This window comes from Oncorhynchus mykiss, chromosome 16, assembly GCF_013265735.2.
Source record: "Oncorhynchus mykiss isolate Arlee chromosome 16, USDA_OmykA_1.1, whole genome shotgun sequence".
Classification (NCBI taxonomy): domain Eukaryota; kingdom Metazoa; phylum Chordata; class Actinopteri; order Salmoniformes; family Salmonidae; genus Oncorhynchus; species Oncorhynchus mykiss.
This window is the reverse complement of record NC_048580.1, coordinates 18,793,742-18,820,244: the sequence shown is the minus strand read 5'-3', so window position 1 is coordinate 18,820,244 and position 26,503 is coordinate 18,793,742. Positions and strand designations below refer to the sequence as shown.

At 42.2% G+C, this 26,503-nt stretch overlaps 2 protein-coding genes and 1 long non-coding RNA gene across 5 annotated transcripts in view; 1 reads left to right on the top strand and 2 right to left on the bottom strand.

Annotated features, from left to right (window-relative positions):
- Positions 1-1,605: 1,605 nt before the first annotated feature.
- armc7 (armadillo repeat containing 7) lies at positions 1,606-4,201 on the bottom strand. Its single transcript, XM_021565035.2, has 4 exons — positions 3,930-4,201; positions 3,733-3,844; positions 3,350-3,493; positions 1,606-3,209 (listed from the first exon to the last, which is right to left on the bottom strand). The coding sequence occupies exons 2-4, from the start codon at positions 3,821-3,823 to the stop codon at positions 2,863-2,865; spliced, it is 582 nt and encodes a 193-aa protein (XP_021420710.1). The 5' UTR covers positions 3,824-3,844; positions 3,930-4,201; the 3' UTR covers positions 1,606-2,862.
- LOC110491520 lies at positions 4,063-10,329 on the top strand. The gene is made up of 2 exons (XR_002468844.2): positions 4,063-4,423; positions 9,628-10,329. It is a non-coding gene; the product is annotated as an uncharacterized LOC110491520 (long non-coding RNA).
- Positions 10,330-20,678: 10,349 nt separating this feature from the next.
- ndel1a (nudE neurodevelopment protein 1-like 1a) overlaps positions 20,679-26,503 on the bottom strand; it is a 33,668-nt gene continuing 27,843 nt past the window's right edge. The window contains exons 7-10 of one of the 3 annotated variants that reach the window (XM_021565032.2): positions 26,388-26,476; positions 24,998-25,152; positions 24,538-24,613; positions 20,679-22,201 (exon numbers count right to left, since the gene is read on the bottom strand). In XM_021565032.2, the coding sequence (XP_021420707.2) occupies positions 22,019-22,201; positions 24,538-24,613; positions 24,998-25,152; positions 26,388-26,476 (503 nt within the window). In that variant the 3' untranslated portion in view covers positions 20,679-22,018. The remainder of the gene's footprint in view (positions 22,202-24,537; positions 24,614-24,997; positions 25,153-26,387; positions 26,477-26,503) is intronic. The other 2 variants (XM_021565034.2, XM_021565033.2) reach the window with 2 other exon arrangements.

The following is a 26,503-nucleotide window of genomic DNA, read 5'->3' as shown; positions in this document are numbered from 1 at the left end:
ACCCCCAAAGCCAATTCCTCCTTTGGTCGCCTTTCCTTCCAGTTCTCTGTGGCCACTGACTGGAACGAACTGCAAAAATCACTGAAGCTGGAGATTCCCATCTCCCTCACTAGCTTTAAGAACCAGCTGTCAGAGCAGCTCACAGATCACTGCAACTGTTCATAGCCCATCTATCTACCTCATTCCCATACTGTATTTATTTATTTAGCTCCTTTTGCACCACAGTATCTCTACTTGCACATCCATCTTTTGCACATCTACCATTCCAGTGTTTAATTGCCATATTGTAATTACTTCGCCACCATGGCCTATTTGTTGCCTTAACTCCCTTATTTGACCTTATTTGCACTCACTGTATATAGACTTCATTTTCTACTGTATTAATGACTGTTTTGTTCATTCCATGTTTAACTCTGTTGTGTCGAACTGCTATGCTTTATCTTGGCCAGGTCGCAGTTGCAAATGAGAACTTGTTCTCAACTAGCTTACCTGGTTAAATAAAGGTGAAATAAAAATGTTAAAAAATTGGCAGACAGATACATTCTCCTGCAAAATGTCTTGATAAACTTGAATTAATTTTCCCGTCGATGATAGCAAGCTGTTCAGGCCCTGAGGCAGCAAAGCAGCCCCAAACCATGATGCTCCCTCCACCATACTTTACAGTTGGGATGAGGTTTTGATGTTGGTGTGCTGTGCCTTTTTTTCTCCACACAGTGTTGTGTGTCCCTGCCAAACAACTCAACTTTAGTTTAATCTGTCCACAGAATATTTTGCCAGAAGCGCTTTGGAACAGCCAGGTGCTCTTTTGCGAACTTCAGACGTGCAGCAATGGTTTTTTTGGACAGCAGTGGCTTCTTCCGTGGTGTCCTCCCATGAACACCATTCTTGTTTAGTGTTTTATGTATTGTAGACTTGTCAGAGATGTTAGCATGTTCGAGAGTTCTGTAAGTCTTTAGCTGACATTCTAGGATTCTTCTTAACCTCATTGAGCATTCTGCGCTGTCCTCTTGCAGTCATCTGTGCAGGACGGCCACTCCAAGGGGAGAGTAGCAACAGTGCTTTCTTCATTTACAGACCATTTGTCTTACCGTGGACCGATGAACATCAAGGCTTTTAGAGATACTTTTGTAACCCTTTCCAGCTTTATGCAAGTCAACAATTCTTAATCTTCGGTCTCCTGAGATCTCTTTTGTTCAATCCATGGTTCACATCAGGTAATGCTTCTTGTGAATGGCAAACAAGTTGTGAGTGTTTTTATAGAGCAAGGCAGCTCTAACCAACATCTCCAATCTCGTCTCCTTGATTAGACTCCAGGTTAGCTGACTCCTGGCTCCTGTAGCTTTTGGAGAAGTCATTAGCCTACACATACTTTTTCCAACCTACACTGAATGTTAAATTATGTATTCAATATAGACAAGAAAAATAAAATAACTTGTGTTAGTGTGATTAAACTGTCTATTGTTGTGACTAAGATGATCAAATTTTATGACTAATTTATGCAGAAATCCAGGTAATTCCAGATTTCACATTTTTTCTTGCCACTGGTCTTTAATGGGACCATGGGTGTATCTAAGGAATGCATTGAATTTGATGAAAAATACTGAGTTTGCTGAATGCCGAGACTTTATTGGGACCATATGTCAAGATGTCACTGGATAGCATAGTAATGGGTCGCAGACATGACTGCAGGAGATTCGGCTCAATATTGACCAGCTTTGTTGGAATACGCCTGAGCAAGACACTGCACAGAATCACTGATCTCCAAATCCCAATGTATTCCAACTCAAGATTAGCCATGCAACTGATCCTCTGGAATGTGAATGACCGGCCCAACACCACGTTTTTCTCCACCACAGCTGGAATGTGGCCCACCAGACCAAACCAGATTCCATCCTTGTGACGCTGCAGCATCTGTGATAGAGAGAACCCCCACGTTCCAGAGGGATTTGGAGATCAGTGAATCTTTGCAGTGACTTTCTCTTGCCAATCCCTTTTAATGTGCTGAGTAACTTCAGTCAATGGGGACATAAGAGCTTATGTCATCTCTAAATCTGCAATAACTAACTGGGATGAAGTGAGTTGACAGAGTCAACTGAGTCTTAAGTCCATACTGTCAATAGCTAAGAGCAACCGAGGGAGTTAACATCACAGCTTTTAACGGCAAAGCATAGCAGTGGTGTTGTCTCCCTCATGTGGTACTGAAGTGTAAAGCAATTTTAAATTGGAAAGTATGTTTGTTACAAAGTCCTCCATCGCGAGTCATTGTGCACTCCTACACAGTGTACAAAACACTAAGAACACCTTCCTAATATTGAGTTAGGAAGGTGTTTTTCCCTCAGAACAGCCTCAATTCGTCAGGGCATGAACGCTACAAGGTGTCAAGCTTTCCACAGGGATGCTGGCCCATGTTGACTCAAATTCTTCCCACAGTTGTGTCAAGTTGGCTGGATATCCTTTGGGTGGTGGACCATTCTTGATACACACAGGAAACGGTTGAGTGTGAAAATCGATCAGCGTTGCCGTTCTTGACACAAACCAGTGCACCTGGCATCTATTACCATAACTCATTCAAAGCCACTTAAATATTTTGCCTTGCCCATTCACCCTCAATGGCACACAATCCATGTCTCAATTGTCTCAAGGATTAAAAATCATTCTTTAACCCGTCTCCTTCCCTTCATCTACACTGACTGAAGTGGACTTAACAAGTGACATCAATAAGGGATCATAGCTTTCACCTGGTCAGTCTATGCCATGGAAAGAGCAGGTGTTCTTAATGTTTTGTACACTCGGTGTATGTGATTCTCTGTTCATTTCTCAGAGATCAGACATCAGATCTAGCGATCATGTCTCCAGACTAGCCTAGTCCTTAGGCAAGGGGATCCCCAGTGCTGTAGGATGGTGTCCCTGCATCTGTGCCTCTGCCCTGGCCACCTGCTCCTCAGTGCAGCAGTCCTGGAGGAACACAGAGGCCAGGTTATGCAGGCGTGGGCTCTGGGAGATGGAAAAACGCAGCATGCACTGTAGCACTGCGGTGTCGGTGGTTTGGGTGCGTGATGCAGCGGTGGTGAGATTCATGAGTGTGGTGATGGCAGATAGCACCGTCTCCTCCCGGTGGCTGGACAGGCATCCCGTAACCAAGGGGATTGCTTCGCTCTGCAGGATCTGGTCACGGCATTCCCGATCCATACTCAGGTTACATAGACCCCCTGGGAATGCACAGAAGCACTCCATGATGGAGAGATTCTCCTTTTGAACATCTGAATTTAAGTTACGTTGATATTCTGTATGTATCATTTATACATGATCTTATGTATTTCACAACTAGTGTCCATTGTGCCATACTCACCTATCCCAAACTCCACAAAGTTCTCATTTTCCTCTGTGAGCATGTCCAAGAAGAGATCAGTAACCTGAAGGGTTCTCAGGTCCTCCAGGTTCCTCGGATCATAGGCGAAGTTGGCCAAGTTGGCCAGCACTTGCTCTTTCGCCTCTAGAAGAAATGGACAATTCGATAGTAATGTTAGCTAATGCCAACCACATGGTCAAATAAAGGCTCAATTAGTTATATATGTTGTAGTAAGATTTAGCTAGAATATAATCAAACAGGAGGTCTATCATCCACCAAATCATTACCATGGCTTCTGCATTCTAAAACATTAGCTACACCAATGTCTACATATTATATTAACCATGATATAGCCTACTGTACTGCATTAGCTAGCAACGTACCATCACTGTCAGTGTCCTGAAACTCAGTGACAAGCGTCTGCAGGTATTCAAACCGATCAGATCCCGTCGCAGAATGTCCTTTTCCCGACATGTGTTCACTTCGTCACAGTTACTATGAATAAAACATCGATTGATATATTTACAATGACGAACGTTCACTCAAGATAAATAAAGTAATAATCTTCACATTGTAATACCAGTGTTGTTGCCGGATGTTTGGGAAGCATTGGTCCGTCCTCGAATTGTTTCCCCAACGGGACACGGTCCTTAATGTAGTTGGTTCCTACTAAATGGCTTTCTAGGAGGAGGATATTCCTGCAGTTTTACTTTATTTGTGAATGCGTGACAACTGTGTACACTTGTATAGTTTATCATTTAAATAGTTTATTTAAATTCTCACAAAATACATTTGATTTAACCAACGTGTTTCGTAATGAAGGGAGGGGTGATCCGGCGGAAGTCGTTGTACGTGCATCTTTTGCGTTCTTGGGGAGGTCACGGTACAGTTGTTGCAAGATACTAGTGAAATAAGAATATTTTGACGGACAACAATTACTAATTTTGCAAAATTAGTCTAGTGGTGGTTGTTGTCTACCATGAAGCAACATCAACTGTCTGCCATAAAGCGCCTTACAAAACCAATTTTATTTGGAACATTAATCGTGGGACTTGCCACTGCTTTCTTCAACAGGTGATCCCCTTTCATTAATGTTTCTAGCTAGCTATGCAGCTGTATTCTGTCTGGTAAAGGGCAATCAATGACCCATTAACTATAGACGGTCTATAATTGCTCTTCACTTAGTAGCCTGTCTGTGTTGTCCTATTTGCAGGGAAATACTACATTAATGTCAATCCTGAATTCATCCTAAAAACGTAATTCAATGACACAATTTAATTTACTTATGACTGACTGCCCATTTTTGTTAGAGGTGGTTGAACATGTCTTTGGACCCCTATCTAGTGCTTAATGGTGTACTGCCAATATCAGTTTGACTGCCAATAGTGAGTGTGTAATAATAATCTAGTGAAACGCTAGCCCAATAATGGACTAAAGGAGCCTTATAGTCCAAGGACATTACATGTTCTGTTTAGAGGAGCCAAGTTGCCTCAATGTGAATCCTAATTAACGTGAATTGATTCTCAATTGTGGTATGATTACAGAAACATAAAGCCCTCTACTTTGAAATCACACGAAAAAAATTCATGAATGCAAAATATAGTTACTAAAGATTGGACTCTTTTTCAATTTTCGCCTAAAACGACATCCCCAAATCTAACCTCCTGTAGCTCAGGACCTGAAGCAAGGATATACATATTCTTGATACCATTTGAAAGAAAACACTTTGAAGTTTGTGGAAATGTGAAATTAATGTAGGAGAATAACACATTAGATCTGGTTAAAGATAATACAAACAAAAAAACATGCTTTTTTTTCCATCATCTGAAATGCAAGAGAAAGTCCAAAGTATTATTCCAGTTAAGGCGCAATTTAGATTTTGGCCACTATGTAGCAGCAGTGTATGTGCAACGTTTTAGACTGGTCCAATGAACCATTGCATTTCTGTTCAAAATGTTGTATCAAGTCTGCCCAAATGTGCCTAATTAGTTTAAAACATTTCATAATTCATAAGTTCATAATTGCGCACTCTCCTCAAATAATAGCATGGTATTCTTTCACTGTAATAGCTACTGTAAATTGGACATATTAACAAGAATTTAAGTTTTCTGCTTTCTGTTTTCTGCCCATATCAGATGGGAAATGTTCGTGTCCTGGGAAATGTTTGTGTTATTTACAACCTCATGCTAATCACATTAGTGCACGTTAGCTCAACCATCCCGCTGGGGGGACACCAATCCTGTAGAGGTTTTTAACCGATTTAAACACAGTTTCAGCCGACAATATTGTTCAGTGACAACACGTTTGTCAAATCAATTACATTTTATTGGTCACATACACATATTTTGCAGTGTTATTGTGGGTGTAGCGAAATGCTTATGTTCCTAGCTCCAACAGTGCAGTAATACCTAACAATACACGCAATTCCAAAAAAGGTAAAAGGAATTAAGAGAGAGAAAATTATTTCAACTAGCAATGTCCAGAGTCCGGGAATATAAAGGTATGAGGTTGTGAAAACCCATTATGGACAGTATATGCATAGAAAAGGTATACAACAAAAATCACTGAAGCTGGAGACGCATATCTCCCTAACTAACTTCAAGCAGCTCACAGATCATTGCACCTGTACATAGCCCATCTGTAAATAGCCCATCCAACTACCTCATCCTCATATTATTTATTTTTTGCTCCTTTGCACCCCAGTATCTCGACTTGCACATTCATCTTCTGCACACCTATCACTCCAGTGTTAATTGCTAAATTGTAATTACTTCGCCGCTGTGGCCTATTTATTGCTTTACATCCCTAATCTTACCTCATTTGCACACACTGTATATAGATTTTTTTCTATTGTGTTATTGACTGTACGTTTGTTTATTCCATGTGTAACTCTGTGTTGTTGCTTGTGTCGCACTGCTTTGCTTTATCTTGGCCAGGTTGCAGTTGTAAATAAGAACTTGTTCTCAACTGGCCTACCTGGTTAAATAAAGGTGAAAAAACAAAAACAGGCAGTGGAGGCTGCTGAGGGGAGAACGGCTCATAATAATGGCAGGAACGGAGCAAATGGAATGGTAAACACCTGGAAACCATGTGTTTGATACCATTCCATTCCAGTCATTACCCCAAGCCCCTTCTCCCCAATTAAGGTGCCACCAACCTCCTGTGGACAGAAGTATTGGTGTCCTTCCGTTTACACACAGGTGTTGATGGCCAATTAGCACCTATGTCTTCGATCTGTGTTTTTATAAACAAGCTCTGTAACATGGAAATACGACCGTTTGGGAACCCTACCTCAGCTTTCAATTTCTAGGCGACATTCTGCCTTATCCCTACAGTTCTCAGCCATTCGCGTCGCCAACGACTACCTCGTGTGAACTACAATTCTGACACTGTGTTTTAACGTTTACAAACACAATGATCACCGCTTGCAATATGGCTTTTGAAACATATGGCCTTATCAGCGAGAAAGAATCATTCAAATAAAAAATACTCACTGTAGCAGTTTTTTTACAGATCCATACAGTTAGGGATGCCTACATTCAACAAAACTACACTTCCGCTACATGCTAGATAGCTAATTAGCACACACCCCTCGTCTTCCTTAAACAAGCACCGTAACATGGAGATATGGCCCTGTCAAGGTGTACATCAATTTAACCTTTAAATTCTTTTCAAAATAATTTATTGCTGATATGAAAGATAGTTCTTATGTTTCCAAAACAGTACAGTAAGCGATGCATGTAAACTTTCCGACTGAGCATCAGGGCTGTTAACAACCCCACCCCACAAAGAAAATACTATTGCCAATAGGCGCTAAAGCAGTTAGGCCTCGATTCTGAGCCGAGTTAAGCATGCATAAATGGAAAGTTTTTCCCTTTTATGCACTTCTCTCTGCGTATTCAGACCTTTAACTTAAGCATGAGAATAGCATGCTGTTTACCCGCTATTTGTTCGGGGTGGAGATCTAAGAAATGAAGGTGTGGTGGTATCTACGGATTTACTGACCTGAGCCCTAGGACCATGCCCCAGGACTACCTGACATGATGACTCCTTGCTGTCCCCAGTCCACCTGACCGTGCTGCTGCTCTAGTTTAAACTGTTCTGCCTTATTATTATTCGACCATGCTGGTCATTTATGAACATTTGAACATCTTGGCCATGTTCTGTTATAATCTCCACCCGGCACAGCCGGACTGGCCAGACTGGCCACCCCACATAGCCTGGTTCCTCTCTAGGTTTCTTCCTAGGTTTTGGCCTTTCTAGGAAGTTTTTCCTAGCCACCGTGCTTCTACACCTGCATTGCTTGCTGTTTGGGGTTTTAGGCTGGGTTTCTGTACAGCACTTTGAGATATCAGCTGATGTACGAAGGGCTATATAAATACATTTGATTTGATTTGATTTAGGGCTCCGGAGTGGCGCAGCGGTCTAAGGCACTGTATGTCAGTGCTTGAGGCGTCACTACAGACCCAGTGTCGTCCGGGTTTGGATGGTGTAGGCCGTCATTGTAAATAATAATTTGTTCTTAACTGACTTGCCTAGTTAAATGAAAAAAAAAGTCATATTCTGACCTTTACTTAATTCCATCACCTTTACGTGTGGGGAAACATGAATAACGTTGAGCGAACCTGCCGATTCCAAGTGGAAAAAGCATCGACTTTCTTTTTTTCCGAAAGAAAAAACAACAGCATTCTCCATGCACTGTAATTTTTTTATCAATAAAATTGGCTCTATTGATAAGAGCTAAGTAAATCAGTAATCAGTTTGGAAAAGGCGATTGTAAATACACATAGCAATGGTTTTAGATGATTTTTTCCATATGATCCTGGAGACGAATGTGAAACAAGCCACATGGAAGCAAACTGAAAATAATATCAACATGACATGGATTGCAGCCCCCTTTCCACAGTAACACAGGCAATAAATAGCTGTGCCGTTATTATGTGCACTTTAGTGTTAGTTTTCAATTTGTAGCTTACATTTTTGCATCATTCCATTCTGTTTACCTTTCTTGCCTCTGTCACGTCTGTGTAAATTGTTCCTGAGGGTCGCTAGCATTAGTGGATCGATCAGATTAGGCTAACGTTGTGCAATAATTTGGGACCTGTAGCCTATTTGAATTGTTATGGAACTCAGACCACACATAGCAGGTTAAACCTGGAACTTAGTGCACTGTTCACAACGACCATTGTCATACAGTTCCATAATTAGTGAGAATTGGGGTAGATTTATAGGACTATTGTTCAACCCCCATTGTACACCTTTTTTTTTCCCACCTTCCAATATTTTATGGATTGAACTTGAAAATGACAACTTTCAGGATAAATCAAACCACTGTATTTGTTTATTCATCAATATTGATTGTGCCTAAAGGCTCTCAAACTGTATTTTTTTAATGATTCATATATACCTTTCCTAACCCTAACATTTGCCTAAATAATCTACAAAATCAGAGTTTTTTAATCTACCTGTTGGTGTTAAAATGGAGCTGAAGATGCATAGAGGGATTTCTTTCATTGATCCCTATTTTCTGAACCGGTTCTCTTGATGTCTTCTAGTCTGTCATCAAAATTCTAATTAAACGGTACACCATATTTAAAGCGATGGCTTAAAATAAATGTACTGAAAACCCTATTGAATGAAAACTCCACAAGAAAATCGATTGGCCAGCAAGTGGGAGGGTTTTCAGCTGCTGAATTACATTTATTCAGCATTACGCAACTTCACAAGGTAAGTCTGAATACTAACTACTGAGAAGTACATAGGAAAGGCGTGCGCAAGAAAGGTGTAATTTCCTAGATCGGAAATTGGGCCCTTAGTGTCTATGAATGGAGTACCAAAACGCCATAAAAGGTGGGTAGTAATTGAAATGATTTCTTGGTAATATGAAAGATACTTTCCTTATGTTTCCAAAACTTCACCATAAGCAATGCATGTTCACATTCAGACCGAGGGTCGGGACTCTTAACAGAAGTCCCCACTGGAAGAAATCAATAGGCGTTAAAGGCAGTTGGCGTCTATGAATGTGTTCGTGAAAAGCATGAATGCACACACAAGAAGTTAGTAGAGGTGCTGACTAACGGCGAGTAAACTATAGGCTATAAAAAAAGTCGCACACTATATAAGCTCCCAGTAATTTATTGGGTCAACCACCAGCGTTTCGGCATCATACTGCCTTCTGTGATGATGAAAGGTTGTTTTATCCAATAAATTATTAGGCGCATATATAGCGTGCTACTTTATTTGTGTGTGTGTGTAATTACATTGTATACCTTCTACAGACACCGATTCTTTGAGGACCTAGCAGAGATGAGGGCCCAGGAGCGTGCTAAGAATGATGCCAAGCTAATGGAGGTGCTGGAGATGAGGAAGAGGCAGATGGAGGAGTTAGCAGAGAAGAAGAAGCCATGATGAACCTCGACCCACTGGGCACAACAGACACTGAGCTGGACAGACCGAATGACAGTATCCCTTTGGTGGGGTTGCTGGGGGTTGTACAATACATGCAATTTTCAGTAAGGGAATCATTTAGCAAACAAATAGACAGGACAGAGAATAAGTAATGTTATGACAAGAGCATCATTCATGTTCAGGTTTTCATTGTGGTTAATCATTCATCTAACTTAATATTTTCGTGGAGCTCTAAATTGTCCAATGAGATGTCCATGAAGAGGTCCTCTTCTTGTCAAAGAAAGAACTGAAAGGCAATAAGGTGTTTGGGGAGTGGGTACACTTTTTGGTTTGCTGCTGCAACTTCACTACAATGTAATATTTGTTTAAAGAGCGGAGCATCACATTTTTGTCCCATGATGATAATCGGGTACAGCTGTGAAGAAGCCTACAGTAGTCATCATTAATTGTACAGCAAATCATGATGTTTAATCAGAATAGATTATCCACTTGTTAGTGGGTACCACGGAGAGGGAATTCAACATCCGAAATGTATGATTGCTGGATTTAAATAAAACAAAACATGAGGGCAATGGTGGTAAATGTCATCTTTACCTCTACCAATAAGAATTATGAAATTACGGCCTAATCTAGAATGGAAACCATTACTTTGGTGTAGTTTTTGTATAATTTTGTTCAAGTTGCAAGTACAACTGTTATCCACCAGGGGGCAGTGGTGACTCAATGTTCAGCTGCGTTATCCTTAGTCTTGTTCTTAGGGCATCACTGTTTCGAGGGCTATGAAGCTAAAAACTCACCAGAAGTGTGCGGGTGGAAAGGACGTGACCGGCAGAGCAATGACTATGCTAGCAGGATAGTCCACATCTTTGTTGATAGCGATATGGTGTTAACATAAGTGGATGAATTGGTCTAATTTAGCATGTATGGTAAAGCCCTTAGCACCTCTTCCAATTGAGCTAGAAAAAAAGTGAATACTGACGTTTGTATTATTTTGTGTGATTACAGCGCCAGCGATAAAACGCCAAAATAGACACGTACTAATTGAGTGATGCGTCATAGCAGACAACCCGCCCGCCCGGCTTCGGTTGGGTTATTATAATTTTATACAACGGTGGGTCAAATCCTGAATGCTGATTGGTTAAAACAACATTCTCGCTGGTGTCTATTCAACAATTTGCCACCAGCAAAGTCTATGACGTTTAAAATGCCTATTTACGCAATCGACTGTCTCATCAGCCCAGCCAGGCAATTTATAAACTTAATCTCCACTATAAAAAGCATCTAGACATTATCTCACATTTCATTTAGACTAACATTTTGTTTTCAACAGCGGAGGTTTGTATAAACCTTGCTGTCTGTCTCTCCAACATTTACAACATTTGATCTCCTGCTGTCCTGTACTAGTAATGAACGTGTCAGGACGAGACAGACAGGCAGCGTTTCTCAGACAGTCGAAATCATGAATCAGCTGGCATAATTTTTATGGATATATATACAAAAACAAATGTAAATTGAAAAAAGGTCAAACGAAACGCAGCTAATTTGCAGTCTTTCCAGCTTCAGTTTGAAGTGATTGATTGTGTTGCTGTAGCTGTGTTGTTGGCTAGCTCTGAACAACAGTGTCCTGACTAGTGAGAACATTTTCTATGCCAGGGTAAATCGCGCCTCATTGTTATGGATGTATCCAAATAAATGTCACTAGAAAACAGCTTAAACAAATACAAATGCAGCTACTTTGCTGTTATTCTGGCTGCACTTTTTGACATGACTGTAAGTTAGCCGTAGTTGGCTAGCTAGCAAGCAAGGGATAAGAACGTTGCAAGCCAGTATGGCAATAGAACATTAAGAACGAACAACTTCGTCTCGTGCCTAACAACACCCTTGCCAATACATCCTACAAACGCCTTGCCCTTGGTGAGTTTAGGCCTTGAATGTGACATGTTGGAGGAAGGCAGTGGGCAGAGTTTACGCTCAATTAAGTTTTCATTATTCAAGTTTGAGCTTTTTCTCAATTATTCTTTCCTTTATTCCTTACACCGTCTCTCCTCACCTTGTTAAACTGCATTGGAGGTCAGAGGGGGGGACATTCTCCAATAGGTTTGAGAAGGAGACAGAGGATACGAGAAATCACGGATTAGAACCAGAGCGGAAGAGGCGAAGCGAGAGCAATTTCTCCAATAAGGTCCAGCTGTGACATCATCCCTCAGGGTTTTTATGCTGCCACCTGGGTCTTTGCAACAGGCAGCATTTTTTTTTTGCTCACTAAGCAGTTTTTTATGGAGGGATCAAAGAGAGAGCACAAAAGGAAAAGCTCTCTCTTGGTGAGGACTCCCCATCTGAGTGAGTCAAATCACACCTCATCCTCAAACTGCCCAGCAGACGAGCAGCCCCAAGAGAGTCACCCCCCCCTCCCCCCATCACTGAACAGACCCAGGTTCCACAACTGCACTGATCCTCCATTGTTGAGTGAGATATATTCACAAAGATGGAGAGAGTAATTGTGGAGCTCAGAGCGAGTCCACACTCACACACACCCCCCCCCCCCCCCCCCCACCACAAGACCCGGAGGGCTGAAGGTGGAGATAGACGAGAGAGCTTGCTGCACCCCGGACTGAGATGAGAGAACTTGAGGAGAGAGAGGAACACATGGCACAGCTAACAGATCTGAAGGAGAAGAGAGGAACACATGGCACAGCTAACAGATCTGAAGGAGAAGAGAGAAACACATGGAACAGCTAACAGCACTGAAGGAGAAGAGAGGAACACATGGAACAGCACTGAAGGAGGAAGTGAGATAGCTGAGGTGTGACTCCCTCAGAGAATCCAGCAGAACAGTCCACCTCAGACCTGGACCACAACCTCAATACCATGATGGGACAGACAACACAGGACCCACCAACCCAACAGACGCCACCCCTTCTTAACAGCCCTCCTGTCAGCTCCTACACATCCACGAGGACACACAAAAGCCAGAGGTTGTGCTTCTCATAGATTCAAATGGGAAATACATTCAAGAGAATAACCCCCCCCCCCCCCCCCCCCCCCCCCCCCCCCCCCGAGTGTAGCGAAGTGCTTGTGCTTCCAGTTCCGACGGTGCAGTAATGTCTAACAAGTAATCTAACAAATCCTAACAATTCCCCAACAACTACCTAATACACACAAATCTAAAGGGGTGAATGACAATATGTACATGTAAGTATATGGATGAGTGAAGGCAAAGGTGCAATAGATGGTATAAAATACAGTATATACATGTGATATGAGTATTGTAAGATATGTAAACATTTTTAGAGTGGCATTGTTTAAAGTGACTAGTGATCCATTTATTAAAGTGGCCAGTGATTGGGTCTCAATGTAGGCAGCAGCCTCTCTGAGTTAGTGATTGCTGTTTAGCAGTCTGATGGCCTTGAGATAGAAGCTGTTTTTCAGTCTCTCGGTCCCAGCTTTGAAGCACCTGTACTGACCTCGCCTTCTGGATGGTAGCGGTGTGAACAGGCAGGGTGGTTGATGTCCTTGATGATCTTTTTGGCCTTCCTGTGACATCGGGTGCTGTAGGTGTCATGGAGGGCAGGTAGTTTTCCCCCGGTGATGCGTTGTGCAGACAGCACCACCCTCTGGAGAGCCTTGCGGTTTACGTTCAGCCCGACAGGATGCTCTCGATTGTGCAGCTGTAAAAGTTTGTCAGGATTTTGAGGTTAGAGGCGCTGTTGCGCCTGTGTGGGTGGACCAGTTCAGTTTGTCTGTGATGTGTACGCAGAGGAACTTAACTTTCCACCTTCTCCACTGCTGTCCCTTCAATGTGGATAGGGGGGTGCTCCCTCTGCTGTTTCTTGAAGTCCACGATCATCTCCTTTGTTTTGTTGACATTGAGTGAGAGGTTGTTTTTCTGACACCACACTCCGAGTGTCCTCACCCCCTCCCTGTAGGCTGTCTCGTCGTTGTTGGTAATCAAGCCCACTACTGTTGTGTTATCTGCAAACTTGATGATTGAGTTTGAAGTGTGCATGGCCACGCAGTTGTGGGTGAACCGGGAGTACAGGAGGGGGCTGAGTACACACCCTTGTGGGGCCGCAGTGTTGAGGGTTAGCCAATTGGAGATGTTGTTTCCTACCTTCACCACCTGGGGGCTGACCGTCAAAGTCCAGAACCAACTTACACAGGGCGGGATTGAGACAAGTTTGGTTGGGCGTAGGTGGACCTGTTTGCCTCCCTTGGCAATGCACACTGCCCCCTGTGGTACTCCATGTCAGATCCACTAGGGCCTCTGGGCTTGGATGCTCTGGCTCATGATTGGGCTGGAGCTTTACGCATTCCCCCCTCTTTTTCCCCTGATCCAGGCTGTGCTGGACAGGACCAGGATGGCGGAGCATCGTCTGCTGCTGGTGGCTCCATACTGGCCCAGATGACCCTGTATCAGCCTTCTCCTGTCCCTGTTGTTGTCTGGGACACCTTGGCAACTGCCCCTGAGACCCGACCTGCTGGGAGATCGCACCGCCTCAGTCTGTGGGCTTGGCCGCTGAACGGCACCAATAGTTAATGTTAGGACTACAGGAGTGCTTAATGAACACCATGCAGAGCGCAAGGGTACCGGCTACAACCGCGGCATACCAGTTGCGCTGGCGGTTGTTCTGCTCTTGGTGCACTGGTATTGAGGTTGTGCCCGAGTCATGTGGGGTGCAGTATGTCCTACAATACCTACAGTCTCGCTTGGACGAGGGCTTGGCAGCATCTACACTGAGAGGGTATTTGGCCGCTATATCTGCCTGCCATGTCAGGTGAATGGACAGGCCTGTGGGGCGCCATCCCTTGGTCTCCAGGTTTATGAAGGGGGTTCGTTGCCTGCGTCCAGCTAGGACCTGTTCAATGGCGAGCTGGAATCTGGATGTGGTCTTGGCAGCTTTGGCAAAACCGCCTTTCGAACCGTTGGAGTCTGCCTCCCTGAAACACCCCTCTATGAAGGTGGTTTTCTTGGTGGCGATTACTTCCAAGAAGAGGGTGGGTGAGCTCCATGCTTTTTCAGTAAGTTCTGAGTGCTACTGGGTGGACCCTGGTGGGAGGAGTATATCTCTGTCGCAACCCTTCATTCCACCTGAAGGTTCTTCTTACGACCCCGCCCCCCTCCCCTTCCGGGGACTGGGACCACCCTTGCACATTGACGGCCCCTGCATTTTGGTCCCGCACTGGGAATTTGCCGCTGGCTGGCCAGGTCTCTCTAGCACCGACTAATCTGGTACAGGTATATCAATATATTGGACTGATCCAATATAGTGAAACATAACGAAGGTTACGTATGTGAGCTATATGGATCACGCCAATCCTCTACAGTGCTAGAGGCGCTTAAAAAATGATGTAGAGAACCTGTGTCATGGCCATGGGGTCTATATATAGGGGCGGACCCCAGCCGTGACACAGGTGTACACGGGAGTAAATCTGTAAATCCTCACCTCAGATGTATCCCTCCGCAGGGGAGTGATACCAATATATTGGAGTGATCCATATTGCTCACATAACCGTGGTTACATACATAACCTTCGTTTCCCATGCCAATAAAGCTCTTTGAATTGTGTTGAATTTGGTCAACAGAAAATGGAATGACTTATTAGCTTGTTTGATCGAATAGAAGTTTCGTAATGCTTAGGATGTTACGAGTGTGATATAAGTAGGACACGTGACATCCTGGAAACTTAAAAACGCTTTATATAGGAGTTGTGCCAGTTGTTCACACGCCTATCTGCTCTCTTATTGGCTGTGGTCCCACCTGATCTTGCCTCTTCCCAACTGCCTTCCATTTTTTTTTTCACAGTTAGAGCGGTCCAAGGGGCCAGAGTTCCAGTCCAGAGGCACGGTTTCAACTGTTACTACAGTTTTGCTTCGGTACAGCAGTTTAACTGACGACCGGCCCAGAAATACTATTTCCGTACACTGACACAAAGAAGTCAGATTTTAAAATTCCTAATAAGACACTTAAGGCATCACCTTTGTGCACAAAACATTCATTGAATTATTAAAATAATTTTCACTCCGGCTGACTTCACTACGGCTCCCTCACAGCAGAAAGTTGAACATTTTATCAGAGTTTCTAAACCCAGAGGCAACGGAGACTTCCAAAGGGCTTGCGAAGCAGGCCAGGGGTTTGAGAAATAAATTACAGAAGTGAAAGATTATTCCTTAGCTGTTCATTTTCACAATCTAAAGGCACAACCTAGCTTCGAGACAATGAGCATGGTTAATATGATTATTGTGGATAGTCAGATTAATATACATTTGTTTAAAATGTTTACATGCTTCGCAAAGAATTTCCCTAATAATCCTGTTTACATGGACATATCTGAAATCATGCTACTGATGGCACTCTGAAATGCAGAAAATATTTCAATCATTGGGAAGCATTTTTTATTCTAAGATGCATACTGTAACGACCTTGGCTTTATAAGCACGGATATCAACTCTGCCGCTTGAGCATGCTTTTGAGGCATTCGATAGCGTGCTGGACTTCGGGCTAGAAGGTCGAGGGTTTGAGACCTGCTGAGACCTGCTGTTTTCATTACACTGGTGTCAGAAGTGATCGGACCTTGCATCCACGACAGTGCGTGTGCTTGGCTGGTGAGCGCGCTCCTATAAGACGTTGAGTCACAAGCTAACGCGAGGACGCGCTCTTTGAAAGGAGACAGCAGTGTTGCCAATTAGCTACTTAGTTGCTATATTTAACGAGTATTCAGACCCCTCTAGCGACACATTTTCAAAAAATTGACTAGCGACAAATCTAACGACCTTTTCTGGTGTTATTGGAGACTGACGTGAAAACACGTATCGTTCTTACTCTTCTCAACGAGCAGCGGGTGCTGCCGTGAGCCCATCCCCCATCCCAAAGCACTCAAAGGTGGCCCATTCCTCGCGCAGCTGCAGTCAGAGCAGGAGATGTTCACCCCTCCACGTCCAGACTGCAAAGTAATCGCCCATGCGGGAAGCCGCCTTTTTCTGAACCCGCCCTGGGTTACATTCAGGGAAGGATGTAAATGTAAAATGTTCTTTGTCAAAAATAAATCACTGCATTTGACTCACACAGCCTCAGTCACTTACTCACCTTGTCCACTGTGTGTGTATCTCTCTGTGACATAAGCTAAACATCTAGCTGGCTAGCTCATCATGTCTCAGTCTAAACTGTACACTCAAAAATACAGAAAGGAGTGGGAATCAAACCCTAAATTCAAAGGCTGGGTTGAAGCTGTTTATTGGAGATGATACACGGGCATACTGTCTGTATTGTAAGGCTGATTTCTACGCCACACTTAGTGATGTAAAAAAAACACATGCCAACTCAAAAACATACTCGAAAGGCAACGCCTTATAACAGTTCCACCAAAAACAAGCTGCCATTTATGGTTAAAAAAAACTGACTACAAAAAAGGTTGAGGCCACCATGGCATTTAGCTATTGCTGAACACTTCCATGCTAGCATGTGACCACATTGGAGAAGCATGTAGAGCTGCTTTCTCAGACTCCACTGCTGCTACCCACTTCCAAATGCCAGGACAAAGTGCACAGAAATTATTAATGGTGTTCTAGCACCATACTTTCTGAAAAAGTTGGCTGCAGATGTGGGTGACCAGCATTTCAGCCTCCTCCTCGATGAGTCCACCAATGTAAGTGTTTCTAAGTACCTGGGGGTTGTGATAAGGTACTTTAGTGATACCAAGCAGACAATTGTATCAACATTTCTGGGGCTTGTTGAGTTGGAGGGAGATGCCAAATCTATAGCCGTGCTGTTGTGGCTTTCCTCGAGAAGTGTTGTCCTAAAAAAGAGAAACTCCTGGGGATAGGGACTGACAATGCCTCTGTTATGACTGGGATTAACAATGGGGTCCATAAAGTGCTGAAGGAGTATGGCCTCAAATATATGGTTTTTATTTGCTGTGTGTGCCACTCTCTGCAGCTTGCTCATTTGTAGTTCAAAACATATGTAGGGCGTTTTTTTTGTCACTTTTTGTCTCTCCCACAACGTTATTCCTCTCCTACAGCGTCCATCACAATTACATGCACATGGCCAATTATACAAATTAGGTGATGACATCATTTAGCGACTTTTAGGACAGCCAATAGCTACTTTCCTTACTGAGGAGTTGGCAACACTGGGAGGGAGTAGTGTAACGACCCTGGCTTTATAAGCGCGGATATCGACTCTGCCACTTGAGCATGCTTTTGCAGGGTTCGAGACCTGCTCCCTGCCTGTTTCATTACAATACATTCCCTCGCGCTAACCCCTGGATAGCCCGCTAATATGACCCCTAATAGGGAAGAAAATTTGAGTGCAATTCGATCTACAGTACATCTACACCATGATATGAAACGTTGATTTGAACATTCTGACCAAATAGTGGGTCAGGCAGCGCCCCACTGTCTGATTCATATCGCTTGATTTCTGATTATAGTTGATATAATCAACAACTGATTGCAATTGTATCGGGTGCACCAAAGATGGAGGCTGGCTTGGCTGGTGCTAGCACATGAGCAGATCAAATACACAGCTGGAATGCTGATTGAGGTGTTTACATGTCCTAATACTTCAAAATATTGCTCAGAAAACCAGGTGTTTTAATCAGTGTATGCTTACTTCGATTTCGACCTTAGCCAGTTATGATAAACAGAGTACGGTGTTTCCATGACTATTACATAATCTGCCTGCCATCAGTTTAATATCAAATTACTACTGCGCACATACATGTACATAATGTCTTTAAGTAGTTGAACATGTTATTACTCCAAACTCGTGAAAGTGACAAACTGACACGTTTTCATTTGAGTCAAAAACAACTTTATAACTGAGTGCCTTTGATTTAACGGCCTGCACATGCGTAGTTCGGGCGCGAGACTACTGTTAGACCCCATTTTTTAAATATATTTTTTTATTGACAAATCAATACAGAAAGTACTTGGGAGAAACACAAGTATATATAAATAATATACAACGGACAATTGGGCTAGTGGGTACAAGATCACATTACACAAGGACCTTAAGGGACATATAATTCTAAGTGTAACAGCTTTTTTGTTAGCAGAGTATGTCTTAAAATAGTTACATTTATTTTTGTAAGGTATGAAAATGTGGTGTTTTGTTTGTAAATTTGCATTTGTGAATATGAAATTTAGCCAAAAGAATGAAATTACATAGAAATAAGTTGAAACAATTTTATCATAGGTAATGAATCCAAGCAGTACATCTCCACATAATAGTATAAATGTGTTCAATTATAAATCTACTGATGTCTTGCCACAGTTTCCTTACATGAATACAATGCCAAAAAAAGATGCAACACCGTTTCTGGGTGGTCATTACAATTTGAGTTTGTTTTTTAAAAACCTCTTCATATAGTGGTTGGCAGGATAATATGAATAACTTTAAAGGAAACTTCCTTAATTTTGTTAACAAGTAGGCATGTGTAGGTATGACTTATTTCTGCGCATGAGCTTAGCTAGCCAACGTCACCATGACATCACCTACAAGCGTGATCTGGGATTTCTATTGGAGAAGCAGTTTCTGCCCATCTTCATACTGTACTTTCTTTGATTTTAAACTCATCCAATGTCTGCCATGTTTTTTGGATGTGGTGATGTCGTTTGCTGCTCCCTGAAAGTGCGCATCTGATGTTGGTCCTTATAAACCAGATGCAACCTGGATATACTGTCCATGAATCAGCGTAGCTAACGTGAGTATATTACCTGGTCATGGCTAGAAGGAATCCAGCTTTTGTATATGTATTTTATAAAAATAAAAGCATTTTAACTACCCATAACCCTTTTCCTAACCTTGAACTAATTATCTCAACCTGCCGCGTAAGTTCTACTAATACCCTGACTCGTGCTCGCATCGCGTGAGCATTACAATGCGTGAGCAGTAATGCACGAGCATTACAAAATAAATTCAGAAATCACTATTATTCAATTATTGCAGGCACACTGCTCACTGTGCCAACTGCTAAAATAGAAGTCAGTTCTATTTCTGACGCAGATCGTGCTGCAAGTCCTGCCTCTCCCATCTCCTTATTGGTTTATAGAAGCAGGTACCCACGTGCCATCTCCTCATTGGTTATACCCACGTGGGTGACTGAAAGATGAACTAGGTCAATGGCGGTAAGGCACCTAATTTATGAAAGTTGCCAATCACAATATAAAGTCAAGAGAAGAAAAAGCCTGGAAGGAGGAGATATGACTAGAAATTATTAGGTTGACCGTTTGTGTGGATTAATTGGTGGAGTATAGGACCTTGTGCATTTCAGGTAAAATAACAACTCAATGTTTATATCCCAGGACAAATTAGCTAGCAACAGCAAGCTAGCTAAATAGGACAAATTAGCTAGCACGTGCAAGCTAGCTAGCTAAATTGCCATAAATGTGTAATGCTTTTCGAACTGTCCCCAAATTAATATAATTGGTTCAGAGTTTTTGATATTTTAACCTGCGTGTCGTGATCGCGTTTGGTGTGGGGGGACAAAATACATTTATGCATGATGGGGCAAGCGCGCAGCCGGTTTGGGTTCCATGTAACTTGCTACGAAACAAATCTGACGTTAATTTGACAAAAGCTTGATCCCTTCTAGCCAAGACTAATGAACACCCTCTATTTAATTAAATCCAACATTGTAGCCTACTGGGTGCAGAGAGCATAACATAGGTTGCTAAATTCTCTGTTTCGAATCCAGCCGTTTAGTTTCACAATTATTGCCTAAATTTAACCAAATCACTACTGAAACCTTAACTAATTAGGATGACTCGCCTAAATTTAACCAATCCCATTCATTGCTGCCCTCAACTAGATCGAAGGAGAACACCAATATACAACCTGTAATGGCTCATGGTATGAAGCTAGAGTTGAATTGCTAAATTTGCATTGTGGACTACTTTAAGTTAAAAACAATAAGAAACATGGCTTTATATTTATTTATTTTCTCAACATTTTAAGACAACGGATCCTACATCATGATATGACTAATTGATGTATAATCACATCCTATATATTTGAACACATCATGCCATAAAATGAATTTAATAAATTAACAAAACATACAAACAGGCAATATTGCACTTGAATAAAACTGATAGAATAATGTGAAAATACAAGGAAAATATTTGCACTGGATAAAGTGCTCTTAACTTACAATATAGGTTGCTAACACAGGGTTGTGTGATATTTTAAATACAATAAGATACCAGTGAAAATTCAAACACCAAAAATGAAAGACTTGGAGTTAAAATCCAAAAATGGAATACTGGCAAAAGTGGTCTAAAACACCATGACAGCACCACTCAAGTGGACATATATAAATAATGATCAATATGACCAATACCGTGCACGTTGTCATACGGTTAAACTGAGCTGAGACTAAGTAGCCCAGAACACTCAACACGAAGACACAGAGGATTTTCCTTCACCATCCCTTTTGAACAGGTCTAAACCAATGCATTTTAATTGGAACACATTACATAAATAAAAACAAAACTAACATTAATATTCTTCAGATGGCTACTGATTTAAACTCAAGGTCAGAAAGGCATAGGAGGTCGACAAGAGATTTAAACCACCTTTAGTGACGGACAATAAGTCAGCTTGTTAGGAGCAGGTCCACGTGGTGAAGGACCGTTCTAGGCTATTAAACACATCTACACATGTGTGCCAGCTGCCAATCCATTAACCCTAGTTTCCATTTATAAGACATGTCAAATGAGGGGTGGAGAGTTAGAGGAGAGAGGGCCTATGCATTGTATAAGGCAATGCTGCTAGATGAATGTGTTACAGTAATCCAGACATTTGACTTCTTCTGTAGACTCTGGCTAATCTATATTCTTTCACTTGCTACACCATCTCTGATAAATCATAACAGTTAAATAAAATTACGGTAACATGTATATCGGAAACCCTCACTGTATCACACTTTCAATTGCATAATGTGTTTTTTCTGTCTAAACTAAAGATTTGAAAAATTACTGCAGAGAGGATAGGATCCTACATAGATACCGTCTCTTTGGATGCACCTCTTTGGATGTCTGTGTAGAGTGGGCTATATGTACAAGCAGTAAACAATTTGCAAGTACATATAAAATGTGAGCCACATGTACAGTAGGACCAAAGCACAAGCACTAAAGGGCCAGAATTACACAGACAGCCTGTGAATATGCAGTGGCTGCAAAGAGGGGCCAGTATTACAGTATGTGAAAAGTGTTTAATAGTGCTAGCCATTTTCATGTGCGTTCTCTTGTTTGAAGTCATCACAATGCTTTCTGTTTAAGGATATAGCCTTGTCCATTGGCAGGGTGTGTGTGGGGGGGATTAAATTGGGGTGTGGTGTCTGTCACTGTCACATGATGAGAGGTAGGAGGCCAGGGAGGGAGGGAGCAGGGGGTGCAGTGATGGCTGTCAGAGTGCCAGGGTCCAGGCCGTTCACCGCCCTGCTGTAAACACAAAACAACATGGATTAGTCTGGTCGACTGAGGGTTAGGCAGCATCTCACTTGCTGGTCCTTACAAAATTAACCTTGCTGGATTCATATTATAAGGTGGTAAAACCATAGAACACATCAAATCTGCCTTATAATTAGCTAGGTATTACATGGCATTTTAAATAATGTGAGTTTTATTACTGGGCTAGGCCTAAGCAAATTAATTCTAATGGGGGAGTGTTAGATGTAAGACTACAAATAAAATGTAGCCCTATTGGTGGAGTAGATAAACTGGAGTATCACTTTAAAGTGGTACCCTGGTGCCTACAGCTCTACTAGACTGCCAGACAATGGGGCCATTTTAATTAAGGCAAACTCTGTCACTCCACAAGCAGGCACACTTTCCAGTGGTCAATGGATCCCAGTGCCAGTGCAGGGTTGAACCAGTGACCAGTGGTCGATGGATCCCAGTGACAGCGCAGGGTTGAACCAGTGACCTGAGCCCTAGCAGGTTACCTCACTCTGTCCTCATTATCCTACTATCAGTTGGCCCTGGCACGGTCACGCTGCTAGGCAGCACACACAGGGCTTCGGGCACGTGCAGACAAAAATTAAACTTGATGTATTTTTAGATTCTGTTATGGTTTAGACTGTGCCAAATCGTTTATAAAGTATGTGATTGGAAGATCACTGACTTCAAAGGCTCTAAAAGTCCTCTCAGCCAGTTTGCCCCTCCCTGCACAAATGGAAAATACCTAGGAGTTTGTTCAACTTACACAGAACAAAAATATAAACGCAACATATAAAGTGTTGGTCCCATGTTTCATAAACTCAAATAAAAGATCCCAGAAATGTTCCATAAGCACAAAAAGCTTATTTCTCTAAAATGTTATGCACAAATGTCTTTATATTCCTTTTAGTGAGCATTTCTCCTTTACCAAGATAATCCATCCACCTGACAGGTGTGGCATATCAAGAAGCTGAATGAACAGCACTACAGGTGCACCTTGTGCTGGGGACAATAAAAGGTCACTATAAAATGTGCAATTTTGTAACACAATGCTACAGATGTCTCAAGTTTTGAGGGAGTGTGCAATTGGCATGCTGACTGCAGGAATGTCAACCAGAGCTGTTGGCAGATAATTTAATGTTAATTTCTATACCAAAAGCCAACTCCAACATCATTTTAGAGAATTTGGCAGTATGGCCAACAGGCCTCACAACCACATGTAACCACACCAGCACAGGACCAGCACATCCAGATTCTTCACCTGCAGGATTTTTTGAGACCAGCCACCTGGACAGTTTATGAAACTATGGAGTATTTCAGTCTGTAATAAAGCCCTTTTGTGGGGAAAAACTAATTCTGATTAGCTTGGCCTGGCCCACCTGGCTGCGCCACTGCCCAGTCAGTGAAATCCATAGATTAGGGCCTAATCCATTTATTTCAATTGACTGATTTCCTTATATTAACTTTAACTCAGTAAAATCATTGACATTTTTGCATGATGCGTTCATATTTTTGTTCAGTATGGTTAGGACCATGGCAAACAAAGTCAATTCTAAGCTACTGTTATTTTGTAGTATATACACTCCACTTCAAACTCATGTCCTATTAAGAAGCTATGTCTCTGAATAGTAAGGCACAGTGGTGGCAGTGTGCTCTCTTGTAAAGAGAGATTTATAATCCACTCCTCCCTGCGGTGAAACCCAAACTGTGCCTTGTAACCATGTCTTGCTCAGCATGCTCAGCCAGCCTCATATCAATAGTTCTTCACACAGCAGAAACACAACGCCATGACACTACAACCTTGCCAAATAGTCACACCACTTCTATATGGGACATCTAGTAGTATGTATACCTTGAAATACAACCTCAACAAGGAACAACAGAAGGACAGCACCGGCTGTCATAAGAACAGTGAAAGATGACTTTTGACTTTGCACTTTAGAATCAGCTGCACAACTGTGGTGCCTTGTTCACATGCAGTAGTTTGTAGTTAATTGACAATGTGAGCACAAAATCGAAGTACTGTACCATAACCAACCCTTCCATTGCACTACATGCTTTCTCCTGGGTCATTAAACACACCTCCGAGAATCTCCCCCAATATGATGATTGATCCAAATTGAATGACACTATATTGAAAGCTACCAACTCACACCAGCAAACAGACAGGCATATTAATCACATGTGGATGTATCAGCATAGTGTTAAGAAAGCAGGGGAATGAATGTACCACTACCCAAAGCAGTTATCTAGCCCCACGGTGAGGGAGTCTACCTCAGCACTAGATGGGAAAGGGAGGGAGGCTTGTTAATCAAACAGCATGCAGGTGACTGACTAACTTCCCCACACATCATCAGCATCGGAGGAGGAAGACCATTACCCAGAAGTAATGCAGGGAATATGACCCTCTCTCTCCTGCTGGGGAAAAACACAAGGGTCTGAGAGGCCTCATCGACATCCATAACTCCTCAAAATCATCATCAACACACCTCCATAGACTCCCAACACTAAACAAGCATTTCAAATACACATTTCTACAGTCAAATTTGTCAACGTTAAAAAATCTAACTGAAACAAAACGGTCTTAGGAGTGACTGACTGCTTAACACAGCAAACAATAATCATAAAAATGACAAATGCATTAGGCCTAAATCCAAATAAAGACAATTTGACATTATGAAACGTTGTTGTCCTTTGCCAAGTTTCTTTCTCAGAAAATCGAAGCTTTCATTTCCTGTTCATCACCAATGAGTAATGTGTGGCTCACTGAGGGTGAAGTGGAAGCGGGCTTCGACTTACGTTTTGTCGTAGTACGACGACGTCATGTGGAGGGTATGGGAGAACTTGGCTGTGTTGCCGTTGATCACGTTCCCGTTTTCCGTGATGGCATAAGACTTTCTGGCTTTCTGGTCCTTGGCAAAGTTCCTGCAGGCTGCCAGCTTAGACTCCAGAGCCTGAGACGGACATAGAGAATGCAGAAAGATAAGAGGCCTTCCACTATTAGCGAGATGACAATATGGTATAAGACAAGGGGTGTTTCTCAAAATGCATACTACCGGGCTCCGAGCATGCAAATTGGAGCACGGGAGGGTCGGAGTATGAGTCCAAATCAAAGTATGCGAAATGGAGCATGTAGAGCACTTCTCTATTTTAAAGCATGCATCGATGCAATCTTCAAAGGAAAGTATGAAAATAAATATGACGCAACCACATAAGAAATGACGCAAATTTTCTCAATCAATAGCGGCCATTATTTGAGCTGAAGTGAGAGAAAATACACTGACTTCAGAATGAAAATGTTGCCTATTCACATCTCATATTTTGCTTGACTACAACATTTTATCTTGATACGTTAACAAATACATGCTATGCTAATTTTGGCATGGTTACCTGCCGACAATCCCACTATAGAGTGCGAAGGTCACAAGCCCATAGTAAGTTAATAGAGCTAACTGGCTAGCTACTACTGTTAGCTAAACAGATAGCCACAAAGAATTTACATCTACCTTGGATAATATTTGTTTTAGGTCATTTTTGCCACTTATACTATCTGGTGAGCTACATTATTACAATTCACATATAATTAGCTGACAGTTATAAAGTAAAATGTTTGCTTTGTGTATATATTGTTTCGTCTCTGCCATTGTCTTGGTTCGAAGAAGGAAGGTTCAGTGAATGGGTAAGTCCATAGTAAAGTCATAGTAAGGCTAACTGGCTAGGCACAAAGAAGTGTTAGCTAGCTAGCTACCCACAAAGAATTGACATCTACTGTACCTTGCATAACATTAGTTTTAAGTAATTTTTTCCTGTTTAGCTGGCTAGCTAGCTAGATTACAACGATTCACGTATCTAGCTGATAATTATCAAGTAAAACGTTTGCTTTGTCCATTTCTTGTTTAGTCTCTATTGTTGCCATTGTCCTGGCTGGAAGAAGGTTCAGTGAATAGGGAGATACAACGTGAGGTAATACAGTAGGGGGAGTGGGAGTGCTTCTCAAATATAATGTTTTATGCGTTCTCCACACTAGTCCTCACAAGAACGTACTCAAGAGAACATCCTCGGAGAATGCACTTGGAGCATGAGAGTGTGGAGCACGGTAGTATGCATAATGAGAAACACCAATAGTCTTAGGGTACCAGGGCATACGGTGAATATTGATGTGTACAAATGGAAAAAATGTATGTCTCACCCCTACTTTCCGAAGCAGGTCACCTACGATGTTGAGTGCTGATATTCTGGCAGAGGGAGTTAGTGAGTTACCAAGGCCGTTTGACAACTCTGGGGGGAAATAAATACAAGAAGATA